The sequence below is a fragment of the Capsicum annuum genome, chromosome 8 (genome assembly GCF_002878395.1).
Source record: "Capsicum annuum cultivar UCD-10X-F1 chromosome 8, UCD10Xv1.1, whole genome shotgun sequence".
Taxonomy (NCBI): Eukaryota; Viridiplantae; Streptophyta; class Magnoliopsida; order Solanales; family Solanaceae; genus Capsicum; species Capsicum annuum.
This window is the reverse complement of record NC_061118.1, coordinates 24,313,172-24,336,679: the sequence shown is the minus strand read 5'-3', so window position 1 is coordinate 24,336,679 and position 23,508 is coordinate 24,313,172. Positions and strand designations below refer to the sequence as shown.

The following is a 23,508-nucleotide window of genomic DNA, read 5'->3' as shown; positions in this document are numbered from 1 at the left end:
CAGCGAAATGCATGAGTTAACCTTTGGTTGATATGTAGATTGCAAGAAAGTGGAAAATTGCCCCATGTAGTTTTCCCACAGCAAAATGACATTAGAGTATGTTTAGAGAATAGTCCATAAAGTAAACTAATAAGTTTGAGCATGTTACAACTCTTAATTCCTTTTGAAACAGATCAAATCAATTATTCAAAGACTGCTCCACATTTTCATTTGTAGAGACTGTAATCTTTCATAACAAGACTTTGAAATAGTGTGTCATGCTATGACTGAACTCTTTCATCGTGTTGTAAGCAAATAATTCCAGAGAAATGATATGACGTGTACCCTCGGCTCTATACTACTACTTATTCCTGGTTGACCGATTGGAAGAAGAAACACAAACCCTATTCACTAGACACGAAAAACCATGTGTTGCTCAGTCATTTCAGCTCACAACGTAGTTCACTACATAGAATTTGTTATTGACTGAAAATAGCAGACTTTAGTCATATATATCATCAAACAAAAATGATTGAACTTAACCATATGTCTGAACTATAAACATTTTGGCTGAAGTCTAGCTTCGTCAAGCTTAACTCCAAACACCCGCATATCTAAAGCTATTTCGAAGTGAATTATACTTCTTATCACCTACAGAGGAATATGATATGCAACGATTTTTACTAGTCAAGTACTGAAAGTTCAACAAAATAGTACTATACGGTCTGCTACATCACAATAGAAGGCAATAATAGAAGGCAATTCTTCTCTAAATCCTCAAAAGAAAAAAATAGCCATTACCCTGTCTAACACTTACATTTTTAAACATCCACATGCCATTAGTTTTTCACATCCTACGAGATTCTTAACAAATGAAGCAGATCAGACCCACAAGCGTATTCAAGGTCTCTTCTCGACACCGGCTCAACTGCAAGACACTGGTTTAACTTCCAACTGAAGGCACAGCTCCTTTTTTATCCTTTCAATTTATAATTTTTTTTTGGGCTGTTTTTTTTTTTTTTTTTTTTTTACAGGGAGGGGGGAATTGGGGGCTTGAAGACAAATCACACCATAATCTGCAACCTCTTTCTCACTTTAAAACGTGAGTTTGGAGACTAATCCAAACACCTCAATCACCATCTGAAAAGCATGCATTTTCACAACCACACTTGTTCTGAAACAGACCAACTTTGCAAAATCCACCCAAATTCAAGCTGTTGACTCCAGACTCAACCTGCTAGAGAGAAGCCACAACAGGAACAAAGCAAGAAAGAATAAAGATAACATAACCTATCAAATCATAAAACACAGGTCCTCAGAAACACATGCCTTATCGCAGCCTCCTGCACAGCCTCTGAGCTTGTCCCATCCTGGGTTTCCATTTCTCTTTCTAGAGAAAGGTTTGGCTAGAAAATGGAAAATGATAAACAGTGAGTAAGTTCTCCATCCTGAGAAACCATAAATAAAGCCAGATGCAGAAGAAGTCTAAGCAAGACGTGTATAACCCATGTTCATAGCTAATTAGGAAAGTAGAAATTTAGTCTTAAACACCACCATATTTTGGTCGGAGAATTGCCGAGTAAACGAATCAAATTTAAATAGAAATGATTTTTAGAAAAGAAAAAGGGAATGAGAAACATAATGAGCTGCGTATTAAAAGGGAATTAGAAACATAATGAGCCGGGTATTGTCCGATTATATCCAAAATCATGACATATTCCCCATCTCTTGCTTTTTCAAGATTGGAATGAGTTTTGACACAATTACAATCAAAGACCCCAACATCATGAACCTCCAATACACAACTGATGATATGCCCAGCTCTTCAATAGTCATAATAACCCAACAAAATGAAAATGAGATTGAACACCGGAAAATAGGCATGTGAACAGTAATAATGAGCACTCTTTTTTCTTTGAAAAGATAATAATGGAAACTCATATACGATGCATAGCTTTGATGAGGAAGTGGCAAAATTGGACAAAGAAACTTTTGCACCACCTGTGACTTCTCAGCTAAGCCATTACCCAATAATCCATTTCCACTTAGACATCCATCCCCTAGTTGTGAAATCCGATCGGCCAAGCTTATATCACCCTGAAAGGACTCTTAGCTCTCACTATCTTCAACAATTCCATAAATCACAGTCATCAGCTACAATTCAAGAGCCGAAACACACAAACAGAGAAACTCACCTCGCAAGTGAGGTTCTGAATTTTGGAATTTGATACAGGCACTCTTTCGAGACTTTCTGTGCAACCAATCTGAATAAATGGTTCATTCAGCTTCCCAACATTATCCTGATGAAGTGATCCCAAAATGTCCCCCTTCTCATCATTCTGCAAGACTTGAAAAGTCTGAACATCTCTAGTGCATATGTCTTCACACGGTCCAAGCACCTCCTTGCTTGGGAAGGATTTTATGTTAGAACTATCTAAATCAACTTCTCTGGAAACTCCGAATAATGTGGAACCCCTTGACATTGTAGAATTTAAACTATCAGGTGTACAAATGGAAGTGTCACTCAGATAGGCATCGTTTCTGCTGCCCAATAGCCTATGTAATGATTTGTCATTGGAACTGTCCATTAGGCACGAACTCTCAAGCTCCCTTTGTGACTCATCAGAAACGATCATCTGTGATGATCCATCAGACCAACAAGAACTACCTAGAGGAGAAACAGATCCTATCCTCTGTGGACTAATAGAAGCACGTTTCCCTGGTTTGCCCATATTTACATCAACTGTTTCAGCCTCCTGCTTCCTCTTTGGATGCTTTTCTTCAGGAGACATGCAGCCAACTTTCTCAGAAGTACTATGACTTGTATTCCTAGATGGCCGTGGTCTCTTATACCCATCTGGAAAGACAAATGGAGGAATTTGCTTCCTCCGAACATGAGATACATAGATATCCATGCCTGGTCTCCAATAAGCATACATGCTTACATCTTGCTTAAACTCATCAACTGTGCCACGAATATCAAACTGTTGTCCTTCTTGCACTTTGACACCCTGTTTCCTCTGCAAGCCCATAAAAAAAGCACAATGTGGACATGGCTTAGATAAGTCTACAAATTCATTAGGATACGGATGGCACTGTAACATCCCGTTCGTGTCCCGCTCTATCTGAAATGCATCAAAGGATAGGAATGAGTTCCAGCAATAGAATCATGACAACTGAATTAGATTTTTCCTTAGCAGAATTCTTTCTTTCCCCTTTGGTACTTACAATTCTCATCGACATAATAAAATCAAAAACACACAAAATATCATTATCATTACAACTGAATTAGATTTTTCCCTCCCAGAATCTTTCTTTTCCATTAGAGCTTTAAAAAAATTATATATGGGAGAGAAAGGGAGAAGGTGCAAATGGGGAATCGAATCCTCACCAACAAGGTGAAAGTATAAGTAACCAACCAACCAACTGGACTACTGAGATTCCCCTAATAAGCCAAGTTAATATTCTTTTCTTCCGTTGGTGATTATAATTCTCACCTTTAGTGTTAGTTGTCTAAGCCGGGATTCCACCCAGCCTTTCCAAGCTAGCAAATCATCATGATCTGCTGCTACAATGTCAACCTGCAGATAGTTTTTGTAGACCTCAAAGAAAAGATAATGCTTAAACAGTGCGGCCCACTGTGCTTTACTCAACTCTATCTCCTGGATGACAGAACCAAGTGAAAACAGCAAAACTACCAATCAAAATGCGTCAGCAGAGCACAAAAAGGAAGAGAACGGCACTGAACTTTTATGTTATACCTCACAAATCTTGTTAGCAAACTGAAATTGGTCCATCATTACTCGAAGAGTACTTGGCGAGACATTGTAGCTAGAGTTCATGCAAGGGTAAGCAGGAGTAATAATTGGCATATGATGGGTTCGGTCTTTTGGATTCTTGCGGGGATCCCAAACAAGAAAACCAAGTTCATCCTCTTCTATTGGGCATAGCATCACCGGATTTGGCCAACGCCATTGTGTATAAACTCTGAAGAACCTAGAAACAAGCATACTGGGGAGTGCATTAGGATAAAATTGGCAAATGCGAGCAACCAAAAGAGCCCAATTCACTCCGCCAAGGAATCCTGTAACCTGAATAAAAACAGAGCGCAGAAGGGGAAAGTAGGAAATCATGCTCACAAATTAACCAGCTTATGAATACTATAGACCAACCAGTGAGGATGTTGAGGGAATAAGAACTCACATTGGAATAAACACCACGTCTCTTTGCCCAAAACTTTAGACACCTAAGAGTTGTGCGGAAGTGCTGCAAAATTGTGAGAAAATCAATATGGAAATTCAGTTATCATTTATAGACACCATAACACAAGGGGAAAGTAGGTTTACGTCAGCATTAGGAACTAATTTCAATATTTGGTCAGCAACTCGGCACCCATTGAGACTTCGAACAGTTGGTTCATCCACATTGTAGAGTACAGATCGATCTGAGATATCTAAATCCTGTTAACATGCGAATTACAAGACAGAATTAAATGCAATTTGTCACACAATTCTAACAACAACAACAACATACCCAGTATATTCCCACAAAGCGGGGTCTGGGGAGGGTAAGTGTATGCAGTCCATACCACTACCTCAAAGGCGAGATAGAGAGGCTGTTTCCGATATACCCCCGGCTCAAGACAAAACAGTCTAGTAAAATTAGTAAAGAGAACTAGAAACAATAGGTATAAAAAACACAATTATAATCTAATAATAATTCAACTACTACATGAACACCTCTACAGTTTGGAAGGACGTGAAGTAAGGATGACGAAATACAGAGACAGTAATGAAGCTGCTATCTATTCACATTGATCAAATGAAACTAAAATAACAGAATCTAGATGACTTACAACAGTAGAGACCTTTAAGTTTTACAGCTTTTCAACGTAGGTATAACATAATAAGTAAAGGATAAATCTAAAAGAAGAATGTTCCAACTTACTTCAGGGACAACTAAGAGAGATATACTTGCATAAAGGAGATCGACAGATACTCCTTGAAATTTGAATTTCATAACTGGGACATGAGCATCAGGAACTGGTTGGAGTTCACTAACTTCTTCCTTTTCAGACAAAATATCATGCAGAATGATAAAGAAATCTTCCTGCAGAGAAAACCAAAGGAGAACAAATTTCATAAATGGTTATGATTAATCATCAGAGTGAGAAAAGTTTTGAACAGTAAAAGGGAGGGACTCACATCACGATTGACGTAAGAGGGACCAACACACAATGTATCTATGTCAGCTCCAGGGCCATGAACCTGCATAAGCATACGAAGTGTCCATCAACAATGAAAAAGTGTCAAAAGGACATTCAGATTAATAAGAACAATAAATATAGAGCTCCGATATGCTATTGGAATAAAGCACAGAATGTGATGGCATTTCATAGATATGTGAATCTATCTTTAGCTTAATGACAACTTAACAAGATGCCAAACATGTAATTTCTGCTGCTCCTATTGAAAAACTTGAAATTGAAACCAAAGAAAGACCTATTAGCTGCAACTTTAGCATCTGGTACCTAGATATGTTCATCTTTATGTCCAATCATCTGATCACCCAATTATCCCAACTTCAAGAATCCTGGCTTTGCAGGTTACTTTCATATAGTTTATCAACGATGCATAGATAAGCAAATATTTTACATTACTACACAAAGAACAAAATACTGAAAAAATCAAGTGAAGTGCTGAAATTTACTTACTCCTAGCCGATAAGAACCAAAAGTGAATATTATAGCATTTGCATCCTCCATCATTTGATCAGTGTAGCCTCTCTGGCGAGTCAATTGTTTCACCCATGATTTTACAATCTACACCACAATTTACCAGTCATTACAACTTCTTCGTAATCAAACTACATCTGACCAACAGAACCATCAAGCACTTCAGCTGATTTCGTATGATGCCAAGACAGATCACATAATTTTTTCTACATAATGCCAAGACGAGAACGCATCTGTTGCATAGAATTATGCCTCTTTCTTTTTTGTTTTTTAAAATAACCCAGATTTGTGCCTCTATTTTCAAGATTATCAGAACTGAGGCATTTTCTGTACGTGACAATCCATGAAAAGCATTTGACTTTTCCCAGAGAGATTTCCTATTCCTTAGCAAGAAAGCTATGTGGCTAAGAAAAGGAATAAAGTGGAAAAGAACTCACAAGGTAGCACAAACTACAAAAAATACTACGTAATTTCCTCCTATCTACCTAAGACCTTGGTGGGTAGTGTTAGGAGTGTGGACATTCGGTTCTTCGGTTCGGTTTTGTCAAAGTTCAGTTCGGTTTTGCAAAAATGAGCACCGAACACCGAACCTACCTAATTTGGTTCGGTTTGATTCTGTGTTTCTAAATTGATCATTTTGGTGCAAGTGAGAAACAAAATTATCAGCACATATCCACTTATCCAGTCCCTAAAACTGGGCAATAGGCAGTAAAACTTAAAGTTGGATGGATCGGCACTCCTTCCTCCTTCCTGCACAGCGAAACTACATACCTTACATCTTGTATACGAAAATACTCTTTCCAACTGTGTGAGAACAGATCAATTATGAAAAAGAACTCAACAATGAAGCTACAAGATCTCCGAGTCATGCTCAGTACAGCAATAAACAGAACTAATAAAACTCAAACAAATCTGGCTTAATACGAAATAAAAGATAGATTAATTGATTTCATCAAACCAAATGCATGCTCATTAAGGAAATCCGAAACGGCAATATATAAGCAAGAACAACTCCCAAAAAGATGCAGACCTGGCATGCAGTGTTGTACCCATGCTTCCTATTTGAGTAGCACATAAAAGTTAAAACAGTAAGACAAAATAAGACACGTTGTCACGAATTCAGGCTTCAGCAGTCACAAATGCAAAGAACACTAATATCAAACTAATGTCATGATTCTTAAGACTAAGAGAATAGATAGTACTTGGATCTGATAGGATTTTTAGAAAATAAATAGGCTTGGACTTGGGTCTTTATTGGGTCAGCATACATATTAAATGCAATATAAAAAAAAAAAATTAAAATTTAATTAACAAAAGTTACCGAAGAACTGTTACCCTTTAACAGAACTATCGAAACAAAACGAAACCGAACAAATTTGGTTCGGTTTGGTTTTTCTGTTCTCCAGTTTTTATGCCCACCCTGGGTGGTGTTGCCCTATGTCTAGCTAGACCTTTGACAGTGGGAGATAGCAAGTACCTGGTGGAATTGTTGAGGTGCGTACAAGCTCACACAAAATATCAACGTTATCAACAACAAAAGAAGAATTGACCAGGTAGCAGAGTCGTGCAAACAGCTCCTTCCATAATTGGAACTTAACTCCACAAAAGAATATGCTACTACAAACGTGGAAGATCCAAAAACTTAGATCAATTATTACCATCCACAAAAGAGGAAAGTGTTGCAACCTTTTCCCTTTTTTTACACATTTCATTCTCTATTTGAGGTGCTTCAAACATAATGAGAAGAAAAAAGGTCTAACCAATAGTAAAGCTCTTTTCACAGGGGAGAGGCCTTCTCCTAATGTGTACTGTTGGATGGCATTCTTTGCCCATCTTGTCAAAATCCATATACACACAACAAAATTCTTGGCTTGTGTATCTTACTTTCTCTGCATTCAAGCTCATAGATTAGTGAGAGAACCCCCATATTTCCGATACAACTTGGTTCCTATTTATCAGCTAGTATAAGCAAGTGATACTAATTGAATAGACAAAACAATAACGGTTTACGTGTATGATGCTTCAAAGTAATAAAGACTTTTATCAGCTAGTATAAACAATTCTCAACTAGTATAACCAAGTGATACTAATTGAGAAGACAAAACAATAACGGTTTACGCATGTGATGCTTCAGAGAAATAAAGCCTTTTTGTACTCTTTGCTAACAGACTTACCAGAATATGAAAGGGGGGGAGAGGGGGGCTGGAGAAGATGGAATCAAACAGATTAGAGCATAAAGTTCACCTATATCTTCATGCTGATGGAAGATGAAGCTCAACGAGTAGGACTTTTGAACTTTATTTACTGGAAATATAAATGGCATACTTTCCAAAAAGAAGAGCATGTAATGCAGCCAAAACAGAGATTCTAAAGATGTTATGTTGCAAAACTATAGAAGATCCAGCCGATATGCTCTATACAAAAGTGGAAACAGAAAGGAGAGCTTCCACAAGGCCATTGGAGACACACAGAGAATGGACTTAAATGTTGAATGGAGAAATCAGAAAGATAGCAGGTTTTAGTTTAACCTCTTATACATTGGTCAGGACAATGATATGAAACAAATCCTTTTAGCAATTGATAACTGTGAGAAAGATGGCAGGTGCTATCTGAAACGTCAGGATTTATGGAATGTAACTTCCAAAAGATTATTTTTCCTTCCCAATCCAAAGTCAAACAAATCCCTGTCATTGACCTCAGTTCTTATCATCTTCTTGTTGTCCTTCGCAGGCTTATTGGGTTTGCTCAATACATGAGAACGAGCTAGATATAACAGAGCCAAACTAGCACCAACTAAAAACTTCTTACTCTTTTATCTGTGGGCAAAAACTTGTATATTATTATCTTAGTGCTGAATATGTTTAGAATTTAAAGCAAAATAAAGCTTCTTACAATGTGCATTTTAGTTATGACCTAATGTAAACTGGTCATACTCCAGTATTGATTATACGATTTCATGTCAAATTTACACACTATTGAAATTGAAACTTAGACCACTTGACTCATTTGTTATTTAGAACTGAAAATCAAAAATTACATAAAAATACTAGAACATGCATATTTTTCTATCTAAAGATGCTTGAGAAACTTTCACCAAAGATACGAAACACGTCATTGGTCAACTTTTTCGAACACAGAGATATTACTCTGCCGGTATCATGCCAAAAACGTGACCAGAAACAACTCCAACCCAGAGGTCTTTTGGAGATTATGTTAATAATCACCCTCCACCCAGATGAGGTACACATTATGGAAGATAGGGAGGCCGTTTCCAAAAACTCTTGGCTCAAGGACAGGTGAAAAACAAGCAGAAACAACAGCCAGATAAAAGGATAATTGAAGAGAAAAAAGATAACCAAAGCGAAATAAACAACAGATGGTAATAGAAATATAACACCAAAAAGATACAAGAACAGTAATAATACTCCTGGAATAGAAAAGAAAGCCGCTCGACTACACACTAACCTTCTATCATTATCCCCGAAGCAGTGTTATTAAAAGCGAGTGCTTCATTGCGTAAAGCAAGAAGCAATATAGCGCTTTTCTACCCTGAAGTGAGGCATGGCTGAAAAAGTGAGCAGTTCTGGGACTGAAGCGAGAGCAGTAATAAAAGCAAGAAAAGCTCGGTTAAGAGAGGTGACTGCTGAACTAGTGTTTTATTTTAAAATTTTTATAGAAACACTTGTGCGACTTCTTCCAAAACATTAGCTTCTGTTTTACTTCTGCTGCTGAAAGCCTTGCGATTCTCTTTCACTGATCTCACGCGACTGATGGGATTTTTTAGCGTGAGTTTCCTCTTCTCTCTCTTCTTCTTTTCTCTATTTTCTTTGATGTGTGCCTGTGATTGTGCTGCTAGGGTTTTCTCTGTCTGTTTCGTTTCTATTTTTTTTCAGTTCTTCAACTTGCAGTGTGCGACTTCTCTATCTTGTTTTTCTGTTTTGCAATTCTTTTTCTATGCTTGGTATTTTCCTTCATTATTCTGTTCTGATTTTCATCTATATTCTGCATTTTCCCTGTGTTTTGTAATGTCTTTTTACTTCTGTCTCTGTTTTAATCTAGTTCTAGTATCTATTATTTACTGTTTAATTTAGGAACTGAAAATTTTGCTTGATATGTTATTTCTTTTGTGTTCTTGGTTATTTATCTATGCATATTTAATATTTCTAGTTTTGTATTAAACAACACTTTAGTTGAAAAAAGCATATGCTTCACTTCACGATTCTCGATCCAGTGAAGCGAGCCCTTGTCACTTTTTCCCGCTTCTCGCTCTCCGAAACACTGAGCCGAAGTTGCGTCATGTCTTGCATAATCACCTCCCCATACTTCTTCCGTCTACTTCTACCTCTCCTCAGGCCCACTTGTAGGAAGACACTGAGTATGTTGTTGTATATTTAGCTATTCACAGAACAAGAAAGCCACTATGTCCAATATGCATTCTTTTAACTTTGTATAATGTATTCCAACAAACAGAAAGACTTGTATGCATCAGGTTCATATGTTTTTTTTTTTTTTTGGGGGGGGGGGGGACTTTCTCCCTCTGGTAACTATAGCCGAAAGCAGCACCACTTCTATTTTCAATGTAGCACAATTCTTTCTCAGAGTCACTCCGGCAACAGGTTCCTCTTCTCATTGATCCTTTGAGATACAAATGATTTTTCGTAATAACCATCTTCGCAACACCATACCAAATTTCCAGCAAGAATACTGGCAAAACCACCTTTTTCTTTTATATTTATAAAATAAATGTGTTCCACTATTGTTTGGGCCAAAACACACCTGCATACAAGAAGTAAACCAGAAAAGTAGAAAACCTACCCACCAAAAAAAACATGTCTACGGAAAGCACCCAATCTTCTATACGACAAGAAACTTCATGGGTGCGGCAAAAGAGAAGAAGTGATGGGAAGCTATCATCAACTTAACAAAATTCATCTATATCCCTTCAAAAGCTCTCATGATTCTTCCTCTCCAGATAACCCACATAAGTGCTAGTGGGGAATAAATAAAAGTTCCACGCAAGATTCCGAATATAATAACTTCCGCAGCTACTTCAACAAGTTCTTCCAACTTCTGCAACTATTTAAGTGTGCAAACTACTACTGAACTGTTGATTACCCCACCCCACTTTAAGCTTGACGAAACATATAAGAAAGTATTCTGCTAAAATGTAGAATGGGGCACTAAAAAAGTTAAGTTCTCAAGTTAAATATTATTTTATTATCAATGGTTCTCAATATAAATATTGTCACATGTTGGACAATATCACAGGCATATTACCTATTACACTTGTAAAAAAAGTGCATCCTTTAGTAGAAAATCATTTGAGGATTGGTGGCTAGAAGTGGAGGGATTTAAAGAAAAAGTGAGTAGTTGGTGGAATTCCTTCCCAAGTAGGGGTAGACCTGCTTTTGTTCTTGGTAACAAACTAAAACTTCTTAAGAAGGAGCTAATTCAGTGGAGTAAAAACATCCGGGTGAACTGGAAGCAGAAGAAAGAGGAGATTCTAAATCAAATTAGCTCTTTTGAATTTCTTCAGGAGCAGAGAAGCCTCACTGATGATGAGGTCCTTCAGAAGACACATCTAGCACTAGAATTTGAAGAGGTGGCAAAGAGGGAGGAAATAGCTTGGAGACAGAGATCAAGAGTGCAATGGTTGAAATCTGGAGACAAACTCCAAGTTCTTTCACAGGGTTGCTAAGTCACATAAGAGATAATCAAATAGATTCTCTGGAACTGGAGGGGCAAAATATCACAGAACCTGAAGCAATCAAAGTCGCTATTCAGGATTACTATCAGAACCTGTGTAAAGAGAGTGAAAAATGGAGACCTGAGTTCAATGTCCATGATACGAATGTGATCTCTGTTGAAGATCAAATCTGGTTGCAGAGGAGCTTTGAGGAGGAGGAAGTATGGGAGAGCAAAAAGTCATGTGCCATTGATAAGGCACCTGGCCCTGATGGTTTTAATATGAACTTCTTCCTAACTTTTCCGAACCTGATCAAGACTGCTTTGATGGGAACTATGCAGTATTTTCATGAGCATCAAGTGTTTGAAAAAAAAAAATTTGAACATCAAATTTATGGAAAAGTAAAAAAAAATGCTCCTAGGCATGGTAACCAAGGACTTTCTCTCTCCTACTTTCCAGGACTGTAGAGGTCTCATTCCGGCGCCGATCACCGTCAACAGACCTTTTTTTCTCAACCAATCAATAGTCACCCACTGTGATTATTGCTTCAGCGCCTTCCTTCTAGTTACTTATCGACACAATTCAATGGCAGAAAACAGAATCTATTTCAATGCAGGCTTCAAATCTTTTGATATTACAAGATGGAACTATGGCAACTCAAACGGAATGAATGGATCTGCTACAACTCAAAGAAGCTTCAAAGGACAACAAAAATATGGTGAGAAGGTGGAGGACAAAAGAACAAGTGGCTGAATATTATGGCACCGGAAAATATAATATACACGGAATGAGCTTTCTATCTCTGAATGGGGAGGCTAGAGAAGTTATTATTATCCCCGAACTAGCCATAAATGAAGGGTTGAAGGACATGGCATTAAAGATTGAAAGATTCATAAATGCTAATCACCAAAGTACCAGTAAACAACCTTCAAAACAGACTGTTCCATACACCAGGATGGTTGAGAGCAGTAAATGGCAACAAGGTCGTAATGAAGGCTCTGACAATTTGAAAGGCCCTCTAAGGAGAAGCATTACTGGATCTTTTGGAGGTATGGAGATACCCACCCTAGCAGATATAAGAAGGTGGGCATCTTTGACTTGGAAGGAAGCTTTTGAAGTCAACATTTATGAAATGGCAGGGCACAATTTTCTATTTGAGTTTCCAAATAAGCACATGGCTGAACAAATACTACAAGGAGATTGGGTCCGGAGAAAGTCAAAAATGCATCTAGAATGGTGGAACCCGCTCTTTGGGTGTGTATCATACAAGCAGAATCAAGAAACAACATGGATCAGAGCCACCGGACTGCCAATGCATTTGTGGTCCAAAGAAACCTTTCAAGAAATAGGAGATAAATGTGGAGGGTGGTGTAGAACAGAGGAGGAAACTGAGCTGAGGAACAATCTCAAATCTCAAATGGACGCGTATCGAGGTCAGGGGAGACGCCGGAAAATTTCCAATGAGATCTCCATTACTAAAGAGGGTTACATCTTCAAAATCCTGATTTGGAAAGAAAAAGTTACAACTTTTGAGAGGTTGCCGGTAGCAGCAGCAAAACCCATGGCGGAAGAATTGGTGACGGGAGAAACCCTAGAAAAGGGTTTTACCAAGAGGTCCTTGCTTCGCAGAGAAAAGACGAAGGAAAATGACCTGCGGATAAACCCTTGTTTCGAAGTTATCACAAAAATAGCATCCTTGATAGCTGTTGACTGGAGTACACACGTGGGCTGTAATTTTAAGTTACACCCATGTGAGAAACATGTGACAATTTTAAGTCAAGAAAAGGAGCCCCCAAATATATCCAAAAATGGGTCGGCCCAACAAAAGCAAGTGCTACGACAAAAGAAAAGTCCCCAAGCCCAACCCAACACAGGTGTATACATTGATGAACTGTGGGAAGAAATTACGAGGCTAAGAACAGCAATCCCACAAGTCGATAAAGCAGAAAACACAGAAGAGCTTCAGATTTCCATTAAAAACCCAGGTGCAGATGTCAACACAGAAAACAAAAAAGGTTTTGAGGAAGGATCAATTGAGACAATGGGGGAAATAATAGGGAAGAGTTTCAGATTTCCATTAAAAACCCAAGTGCAGGTGTCAGCACGGAAAACAAAACAGGTTTTGAGGAAGGATCAATTGAGACAACGAGGGAAATAATAGGAAGGAAGGAAAGGGCACGGGCACTTGAAAATTACATGGAGCAACAAACCATGTTGGGTAATTCATGCACGGGAGGAGAGTTATGGAACGTGGAAGAAGCAACACCAATAGTGACAGCAGCATCAACAGATATCATCGAAATAGGGAGATCCACATCAGCATGGGTTCGGCAGAACATAATCAAGCTAGGAAAAATGTTCGGAGCTGATTTCAAAGGAAGCCCTTGAGTTACTTATGCAAGTAGATGCCTGCAGACAGGCTATGAGGTTGGAGACATCCTCAGAGATCAGGAAAAACAAGTTTAAGGGTGCCAATGAGCTGAAGAATTTAATCACTTTTGATGTTAAATACAAAGTAAAGAAGGCAGAAACAAGGGAAAAGGGTGTTCACAATCTGATCTATGAAGCTAAACCTGGTGTCATGGAATGCTAGGGGATTAAATGATGGGGGAAAAGAAGAGTGGTGAAGAGTTGTATTGAGCAACGGAGGGCTGACATAGTGTCTTCAAGAAATAAAGTTACAAGGGAACTTGCAAGAGATAGTGAAACAATTATGGGGAGGGAGATGGGTTAATTTTGCGTGTTTAAAAGCTAGTGGTACTAGGGGTGGTATCATTATGCTATGGGATAGTAGAATGTGGAAGGGAGAGGTAATTGAAACAGGGGTACATACCTTAACTTGCAAATTTGAAGCTTTGTCCCAAAACTTTAATTGCAATCATAGGTGTCTATGCTCCAAACTGTAAGGTTGAAAAAAGAGAAGTATGGGATGAGCTAGAGCGGTGAAAGGGATACTTAAAGCTCCCTGGGCAGTATATGGAGATCTCAATGTGTGTAGGTTTTCAACAGAAAAAAGGGACTTTCAAAGAAGGACCTCTGCGATGATAGAGCTATCTGATACCATTGAAGACCTGAAACTCATAAATCTTCCTCTAAAAGGAGGAAGTTATACATGGTTCAGAGGAGACACTAATAATGCAACATCAAGGATAGAGTTTTATGCCAGTGGAGTGAACAATTTAACAGGGTGAAACAGACGACTCTACAGAGACTGACATCAGATCATGTACCTATTAGACTACGATGTGGCCCTTGGGATCAAAACAAATCATACTTCAAATTCGAAAATTGATGGCTTAACACTGAAGGGTTTGTAGACAGAGTCAAAGCATGGTGGCTTTCTTTCACTTTCCAGGGAAAGCCAGATTATTTACTAGCTTGCAAATTAAAAGCTCTGAAAGGCAAGTTAAAGGAATGGAGTAAGGAAGAAAAAGGAAACCTATCTTTGCAAAGATCTACCTTGCTAAGCATAATGGCAGCCATGGATACTATAATTGAGAGAAGAGCTTTGACAGAAGAAGCAGCATCTGAAAAGGCTGCAACATTTGTTGAATTTAAGGAATTGCTAAAAAATGAGGAGATTGCATGGAGACAAAGATCTAGAATGTTGTGGCTGAAAGAAGGTGACAACAATACTAAATTCTTCCATAACTCCGCCAATGCCCACAAAAGAAGCAATTACATTAATCACCTAAAAGTGCAAAGGTAGATAGTGAATGAAGAGGAAATTGTACAATTTTATAAGAAATTGTATACTGAAACGGAGAACTGGAGATCAACTGGAAACATAAGAAACTGCCCCACAATATCAAAAGATGAGAAAGCACAATTACAAGCAAGATTTGAGGAACAAGAAATGTTCAATTGTTTGAATATGAGTGTTGTGGACAAAGCTCCGGGACCTGATTGGTCCACCATGGGTTTTTTCTTAATAAGCTACTGTCTAAAGTGCTAACTGAGAGGTTAAAAAGGGTAATGGCTAAGCTAGTAAATTCTCGGCAGATGGCTTTCATCCAAGGGAGACAGATTATAGATGCAGTGTTCATTGCTAATGAAGCCGTAGATTCAAGGCTGGCTCAAAAAAACCTAGAATCTTATGCAAATTGGCTATTGAAAAAGTTAATGATCATGTGAATTGGGGGTTTCTACTTAACACACTCAAGAGAATGGGATTTGGGGGAAAGTGGATTAGATGGATTAGTTTTTGCATGTCCACGGTGAAGTTTTCAATACTAATCAATGGTGCACCTGAAGACTTCTTTGCATCCCAAAGGGGTATAAAACAAGGAGACCCTTTGTCCCCTTTTTTGTTTATCCTTACCATGGAAGGTCTTAATAATATGATCATGACTGCAAAAAACAATGGATGGATTTCAGGTTTTGAGGTGTCTAACAAGAAATGGAGATAGCCTGAAGGTGACACATCTCCAATATGCTGATGATACAGTGATCTTTTGTGGGACAGAAGAGGAGCAGATAAGATATTTAAAAGTAATTCTAGTACTCTTTGAAGGCATTTTAGGTTTGCATTTAATTGGAGGAAGAGCCATGTGTACCCTATTAATCTAGTTCCAAATATGGATTTTCTTGCCTCAATCTTGGGAGGTGAAGTGGGAGCCTTACCATCTATATACTTAGGTATGCCTCTGGGGGCTAAATCAAGATCAAAAGAGATATGGGACTCTGTTTTGGAGAAATGTGAAAAGAAGCTTTTTAGATGGAAAGCCCAGTACTTGTCTATTGGGGGTAGACTTACCTTGGTTAATGCAGTTCATGATGCCCTTCCAACTTATATGCTTACTTTATTTCCAATCCCTGCAGATGTGGTAAGAGGCTGGATAAGATTAGGAGATCCTTTTTCTGGCAAGGAAACAAAACCAGAAAGGGCTATTACCTAGTCAAGTGGAAAGTGTTGATATCCGAAAAGAAACAAGGAGGTCTATGAATAAAAAATTTGAAGATCCGGAGCAAAGCTCTGAAAATGAAATGGTTGTGGAGATATGCTCATGAGCAACATTCTCTATGGAAAAAGGTGATCAAATTGAAGTACGGAGAATTGGATAGTTGGGTTACTAAAGAAGCAAACAACCCATATAGGTTTACTGCCTTGGAGATCTATCAGATGTTGGTGGACTATTCTTCTTAATCACACTACCATTTCAGTCAATGATGGAGGAAGAACTGCATTCTGGAAAGACAAGTGGTTAGGTAATAGGAGTTTATCAGTAGTGTTACCAGACTTGTTTGATTTAGTGCTAAACCAGAATAGTAATGTGGCAGACATGTGGTCTCCTCAAGGGAGGAATCTACTCTTCAGAAGAAGATAGAATGACTAGGAAATTCCAAGAATGGTTGAGTTGCTCAAATATCTTGACACATTCCAAGGGCTAAAAATGGGATGGACAGATTAGGGTGGGATGGACACAATAAAGGAGCATATAAAGTAAGTTCAGGATACAAGTGCCTAAATGATACTTGTATGCAGAACAACATCTAGCCATGGAAACAAATTTGGAAAGCTCAAACACCTTTGAAGGTGGCATGTTTCTCTTGGCTATTAGCAAAAGAGGCAGTCTTGTCACGTGAAAATCTAAGGAAGAGGAATATCATCTTAGTTACACACTGTTGATTGTGTGCAGAAGCAGCTAAGACAGTGGGACATCTATTCTTACATTGCAGAATTACTGATCAACTATGGAAGATTTTTATCAATCTCAGAATGGACGATGCCTAGCAAAATTGTTGACACTTTTTGTAGTTGGGAAGAAGCTGGAAGTGGAGCCAAGAGCAGGAGAACTTGGATAAGCATCCCACTTTGCATTTGGTGGACTGTCTGGAGTGAGAGGAATGCTAGAAATTTTGAAGATAGGAGTAGGACAGTCCAGAGAATTAAAACTGAATGCATTTTGAAGATAAGATCAACTCCATTCATGATGTGAAATGGAGTTGTTTAGTGCCTTTATTTTTTTGGTGTAAAGAAAGTTGTATAGAGGAAATAGATGACTTGGTAGACTTCTTAGGTGAGCTAGAGCCTCACCATTTTAGACTTCTAATGCACGATGCGCTGTGATGCGTGATGTGAGGCGATGCACTCGCATCTTGTTTTTTTAGGGCTATTTTTAAATTAAAAAAAAGACAGTTAAAATTTTTTGTTTAAGAAAGTTGCGATTCACATATACAATTTTGTAGGGTTTTCTATTGCATTCGACTTGACTGAAGTTTCAACTTTCTCTCTTCTTCACTAAAGGCGACTATTTTGTTGCTGATCATTAAAGTAATTTTTCTTCGCCAAAAAAAGTTTCTACTAAAAGAGCTAGAATATTCTAACCAACAATTAGAAAAGCTTACCATATTCAATAATAAATTGGGATTCGAGTACACTACTAGTAAAATCTCATCGGATACAACTTTATTCATATCTTTTAGTCTAGGGGCTGGCTTTCGCCCGGTGAGACCTCAACCGACAGCCTTGCTTCATTCTGCGGCGATTTTCAAGCTAGCACCCACTTCGGCATATCATCTCGCTCGATTCCAAAAAAAAAAAGACGCAGTTTTTTATTATAAAAATGCCTATATTTCTTATCTAAGCCCACCTACCTTGGGATAAGCGGTTACCGGAAGTTTGAAGCTGACTTTAATGAGCAACACTTCCTCGTAAGGTCACCAAAGCAGGCTCTTTTAGTCGCTTCGATTGTTAGAGCTCACTTCACACCAACAGAATCGTAAGCTTTCTTCTCCGCCTCTAAAAGCTACAACCGTCTCTTCTTATTATTCTCCAAAAACATACCTAGGTTTTGGCAATCACTCTACTGACAGAGAACCTAAGAGCTACCAATAAGCCTTTAGGCAGGTAACGGAAATAGTAAATGTCGTCTTCCTTTACAATGAGTATCGGCCATTTACCCTGCTTCTCTCCAGATTTCATCAAGTGGTCATGCTAAAGACATAAACAGCCTTGGATAATTGAATTATGAGATCCTTCTGAACGAGCTAAGAGAATCTTATTTATTCTCTTTCGTTTTGTTAATTGAAGAAATAATTGAAAAATAAAAAAGCAAGTACAAAAATGAGTAATAGAGAGCAACCCGAATGCTGCACCCTAGATGGCGAAAGTCCAGTAGCCGAAAGCATCACTAGCTTAGGCTCTGACCAGAGTAGCATGGGGCACATGGAATCCCGTGTGAATGGGCAAGGACCACCTTGCAAGGCTATTCTTCTTTCTTCTTTCTTTATCCTTCTTCTTTCTTCCTTCTTCTCCCTTTTCTTCGACTTCTGCTGACTGTTTTGTTGTTGCTTGACCAACCTCTTTTCTTTTCTTCTTCTTCTTCCTCTTCACTTCTGATGCTCTGGGTTTTTTTAACAACTGATGCGCTGTTTTTAACAACTGATGCTTTTATTTTCCTGTTTTACTTTTTTTATTTTTCCTCAGTTCTAGTTTATTTTTTCCTTTTTGTTTGACTTGTTTCTTATGCTTTCTTTACAGCAAATTCTAAATGTCTGATCCGGCTTGGAAATATAATAAAAGGGCAAGTAAGACCAATAGGAACAAAGTTACATGTATTTTTTGTGGCTTGACGTTTAATGGTGGAGCTTTTAGCCATAAACATCTTATTGGTAATTGTCGTGATGTGCAGCAATGTAAAAAGTGTCTTGATTCTGTGAGAAAAGAAATTAAAGAGTATGTTGAGCGAAAAAAGAATCTAAAACATCAAATGTTATCTCCACCACAAGTTACTAATTTTGATGATGATGATGAAATGGAGGAAGGAAAAGCTGTATTTGTCACTCTTTCAAAATCACAAAAACAATCACAAAATGCATCAGCCTCTTCAAGTTATGGATCAACCGGTAAGAAAGGTCCAATAGATACTTACTTTCCGTAGAAGCCAGGAAATGATTCAAGGAAAACTGGTAAGAATTTACAGGCTGTGGCCAAGGGAATTTTGAGGATCGTGTTGTTGCGGCCTTTTCACAGTGATTGTATGATGCAAAGTTGCCCTTCAATTGTGTTAATTACGACATTTTTGCAGACATGATTAAGGCCATAGGCCAATATGGTCCAGGGATGAAGCCACTCACTTATCATGAGGTTAGTGTCACTTATCTAAATATAAAGAAGTTGAAGAGACAAAAAATTGTGGAGGAGAATCCGGTGGAATAGAACAAGTACGGACGTTCCATTATGATGGATAAATGGATAGCAAGAACCAGAAAAATACGCATAAATGTGATGATGAATTCTCCGACATAAAGCTTATTTCTTGAGTCAATTGATGTCCGCGACTCGTCCACTAATTCCATCAAAACGTTCTATTTGTTTAAGAGTACAATAGAGAATAATGAACCAGAGAATGTTGTTCAAGTGGTTACAGATAATGCGGCTGAAAATGTTAAGGCAGGTTCTATGAAATGGGAGTGTTCCAGCACATATATTGGACTCCATGTGCAGCCCATTATGTGAATTCAATATTTGAGGATATTTTCAAGCCAAGACCCTTTCAAGGTGTTTTCACCAAGGCAATTAAGGTGCATTCTTACATTGCTCAAAAGGCCTTAGTTGGTGAATATGATGAGAAAATTCACTCATCAAAGAAACTTGGTGAGACCTGGCAAAACTATCTTTGCTAACGCTTTCTTTGACCTTGCAGAGGATGTTGAAGCAAAAGCCAAATTTGAGAACTATGTTCATTTGAGAAGAATGGATTAATAGTAAATTTGCAAAAGAAGTGTTAGGAAAAGAAATTGCACGGATAATGCTTTCATTCTACTTTCGGAACAATATTGCTTATGCTTTTGAAGTATGTGGTCCCTTGTTACAGTTCTTCGTTTGGTAGATGTTGAGGCAAAACCATCGAACGAGTTACATTTATGAAGCAATGAGTAAGGCTAAGGAGGCAATTACAATTTTTTGTTACTGAGGAGCATAAATATGCAAAGGTTTCTGAGATCATTGATAAAGGTAGAGTGATCAACTCCACAAACCATTGCAGCATTGCATGCAGCTGGTAATATCTTGAACCCATTACTCTATTATAATCGTAAGGATGATTTACTGAATAAGAGTTTGATGAGAGAATTCCATACGTGCATTGAAAGGATGGTTGGTGATAAAGATATGCAAGATAAAATAACCGATCAGATTAGTTCTTACCAAAATGTCGAGGGACTTTTTGGAATGCCAACCGCCACAAGACAAAGAGACAAGAAGTCCCCAGGTGAATGACTCCTTCTAGATTTCTATCAAATTAACACTTTTGAGTTATTTCTTCATAGTTGCTAATTTTGAATAATTACTTTACTTTAATAGTTGAATAGTGTCCGCTTTATGGTTCAGAAACTCTAGAGTTACAAAAGTTCATCATCAAAATTTTAGGTCTAACTTGTAGTGCATCTGTGTATGAAAGAAATTGGAGTGTGTTCAAATAGTATACGTAAGAGTTAAAGAAAAGCTTTAGTAAATTGAGATAAGTATATTATATCTCAAATGTCTTGACTTTATACTTGCCAATATTTATTTGCAAATCCATACCAAAAAGAGGAATAGACTAACTCTATAGCACCTCAATGAATTGTTTGTTCATAAAATACAACAAAACATTGAGGCATCGTTACAACGCTCGCAATGGATTTGATCCAATTAGCTTGGACAACATTGACGATGCCAATGAATGGCTAACTGGAATTAAGAATGCTAAAGATGAATCAATTTTTGAGGGAGATACTAATTTCACTTGGGGTGTTGTTAAAGAGGCAAGTGGAGTTGACGGGTGTCGTTATGGTTTAAGGGGTAGTACTTCAAGCTTACACAATAAGGGAAAAGAAGTTGCTACTTCAACAGGAGATAAGGAAGATGAGCACTATGGTGATACTGAAGGAATAGAAGATTTGGACAATCTTGATGGACTAGAAGAGCCATAGATTGAAACATTATTAATTTAGATTTGAGTTTTCTTTTTTCTGGTTTGTTTTGCTTTGTTGAACTATTTTGTTTCTTGCAATAGGTGTTCAAGTGATCTTGGTGATTCATTTAAAATTTTGCTTATATATATTATCTTTATTGTTGATTATATAGTTGTTGTGGTCTTTTCAGTTATAACTTACTATTTGAATGCTCTATTAGGTCTTTTTTCTATTAAATTGCACTTTGCTTCAGTGATGTGGTCACATTGCATCATACATCACATAATGCGTGATGTGAAGCCTTGTCGCTTTCTCCCGCATCACGCTCCCCTGAACATTGCTCTAAATATTCTGCCAGGTTATCTTCCCTGCACTTCCTTTGATACTTATTCCTACTAAAGCCCTAAAGCATCCGATTAAAGTGCTAAAATATGAATAGCCGGAAGTGCAATAAAACCCCAAGTGATCTAATTCTTGCAACAAATATGGACATCATCATGATTATTAGCAATGTACTCAAAAACAGTTGTTTAATTGCAGGGTTCAACAAAGAAAGTCTTCACATATTCAACTCCGCCCTAAGCCAAAAGCTGCAATCAGAGGCTAATAATCAACACCCTAAACCAAAAAGAAAAGATCTTTTTAACTTCTCATATAGTGTTTCCATTTGCTGAAAACCCAATATATCACAGCCCCTAAATTTATAATACAGTATAGCTGAAACACAAACACATATTAACAACTCAGAACACTTTCGATGATGCTGGTGTTGCACCAAGGGTCAGCCCTTAGGATTGTCGCACTTTATGCGAGAGACTAGTGGACTCGCCTCCTCCTTTATCTCCTCTTTAATAGTAGTAATATTTAGTAATTGCATAGCCTCCTATTCTTTTAGGTGTGTTACTATTTGGGCTTTTATTTGCTTGTATTGTGCTATTTGGTTGTTATGTTTTTCTTGCAATCCTGTTATAACGACATTCCTTTTGAGCTGAAGGATTATGATAACTGCCTCTCTACCCCACAAAGGTAGAGGCAAGGTCTGCGCACATTCGACTCGCCCCAGATCCAACCGTGGGATTTCACTAGGTATGTTGTTGAATGCAAAAATTAAAGCTTATACCCCCACAAAATTAATGTAAAAATATAGCAAAAGCAACTACAACTGATTAAGCTATAATACTACTAAGCTTCAAAACTTACCTGATCAAGCTGATGCAGCACCTGTTCTCTTCTTGCCGTCTCTTCCTCACTCTCATACAACTCTGATTCTTTCAAAAACTTCACAAAAAAAAAAAAAAGACACAAAATTCAGTACAAATTCATAGCCAGAATTGAATTCAAAACAAAAAAGTTGGCACCTTTTCTAATGTTGCGTTTCTTTGAAGATCTGCGTCGGTGGGCCCAGCGAGAGACAAAGGCTTGGTGACTCCATATTTCTTCGGCGGTGGCGCGGCTTCTGCCGGCGGCGGCGTTAAGCTCTCGGAATCCACCATAAATTACCAAACAAGAAAATCAACGAATTACGAAATAAAACCGAAAATCAAAACATTTACAGATCAAGGCAAGAAAGTGGAAAAACGAGAAATTGAGAGGAAAAAAGTGCGCAATTTCATATTGAAGATTAAGCCAACTGGAAAGAGAGAGAGATCTGGGGAGAAAGAAAAGGGTGGAAGATGGGGAAAGGGGTCAATGGAAAGTGGTTTCTGGGGTTTCCCGGAGGGGTGGTTGAGTCCGAGGCCAAAAGAAAAGGTTTGTTTCGCCAGCTTCCCATGACATTTGTTTATTTTGGTCCTAACAAGTGATATTAGAGTCAAGTTAAATCGGTGGTCATCTTGGCGAGTTAAGTTCTAGTCGCAATCGATTTAATGATAGTGAAGATTTTGATTTGAGAATTTTTATCAGAGTATTACTTTGTGTAGAGACAAAAAATTATTAGAGAATATTTTGGAGATAAGAATTGAACTTGTTGAAGACTACATAAAAAAAGTGAAACAAATTTATTTTGTCAGAAATTCAGGTCAAGGGGGAGAATTATTGAGTGTCTGTCCTGACTTTTTTACCATAATTTGATTTTTCTTTAAATATCATAATTGAGTTTTCTTTTAGAAAAAGGAAAACATATTCTTCATATTTGACTAATCTTTATTCTTATAGAAAAAAAGTTATAGACTCTTTAAATAGAGGTTCCTTTCCTTTAGTTTGGTAGCAT

At 37.8% G+C, this 23,508-nt stretch overlaps 1 protein-coding gene across 15 annotated transcripts; it reads right to left on the bottom strand.

Moving 5' to 3' along the window:
* Positions 1-643: 643 nt before the first annotated feature.
* Positions 644-23,164, bottom strand: LOC107847812 (nuclear poly(A) polymerase 4). 15 transcript variants are annotated; one of them, XM_047395347.1, is made up of 15 exons: positions 22,658-22,672; positions 22,500-22,577; positions 7,474-7,602; positions 7,191-7,330; positions 5,693-5,800; positions 5,184-5,246; positions 4,927-5,088; positions 4,326-4,439; positions 4,183-4,245; positions 3,741-4,070; positions 3,477-3,560; positions 2,175-3,104; positions 1,981-2,076; positions 1,309-1,385; positions 644-1,216 (listed from the first exon to the last, which is right to left on the bottom strand). In XM_047395347.1, exons 3-15 carry the CDS (start codon positions 7,559-7,561, stop codon positions 1,189-1,191), a joined length of 2,283 nt encoding a protein of 760 aa, XP_047251303.1. In that variant the 5' UTR covers positions 7,562-7,602; positions 22,500-22,577; positions 22,658-22,672; the 3' UTR covers positions 644-1,188. The 15 variants fall into 15 exon arrangements, 14 of the variants coding, with proteins under 14 accessions (XP_047251303.1, XP_047251311.1, XP_047251305.1 ...); XM_047395355.1 differs by lacking the exon at positions 7,191-7,330 and having other exon boundaries at positions 3,477-3,641; positions 22,658-22,718; XM_047395349.1 differs by lacking the exon at positions 1,981-2,076 and having other exon boundaries at positions 3,477-3,641; positions 22,658-22,673.
* Positions 23,165-23,508: the final 344 nt, after the last annotated feature.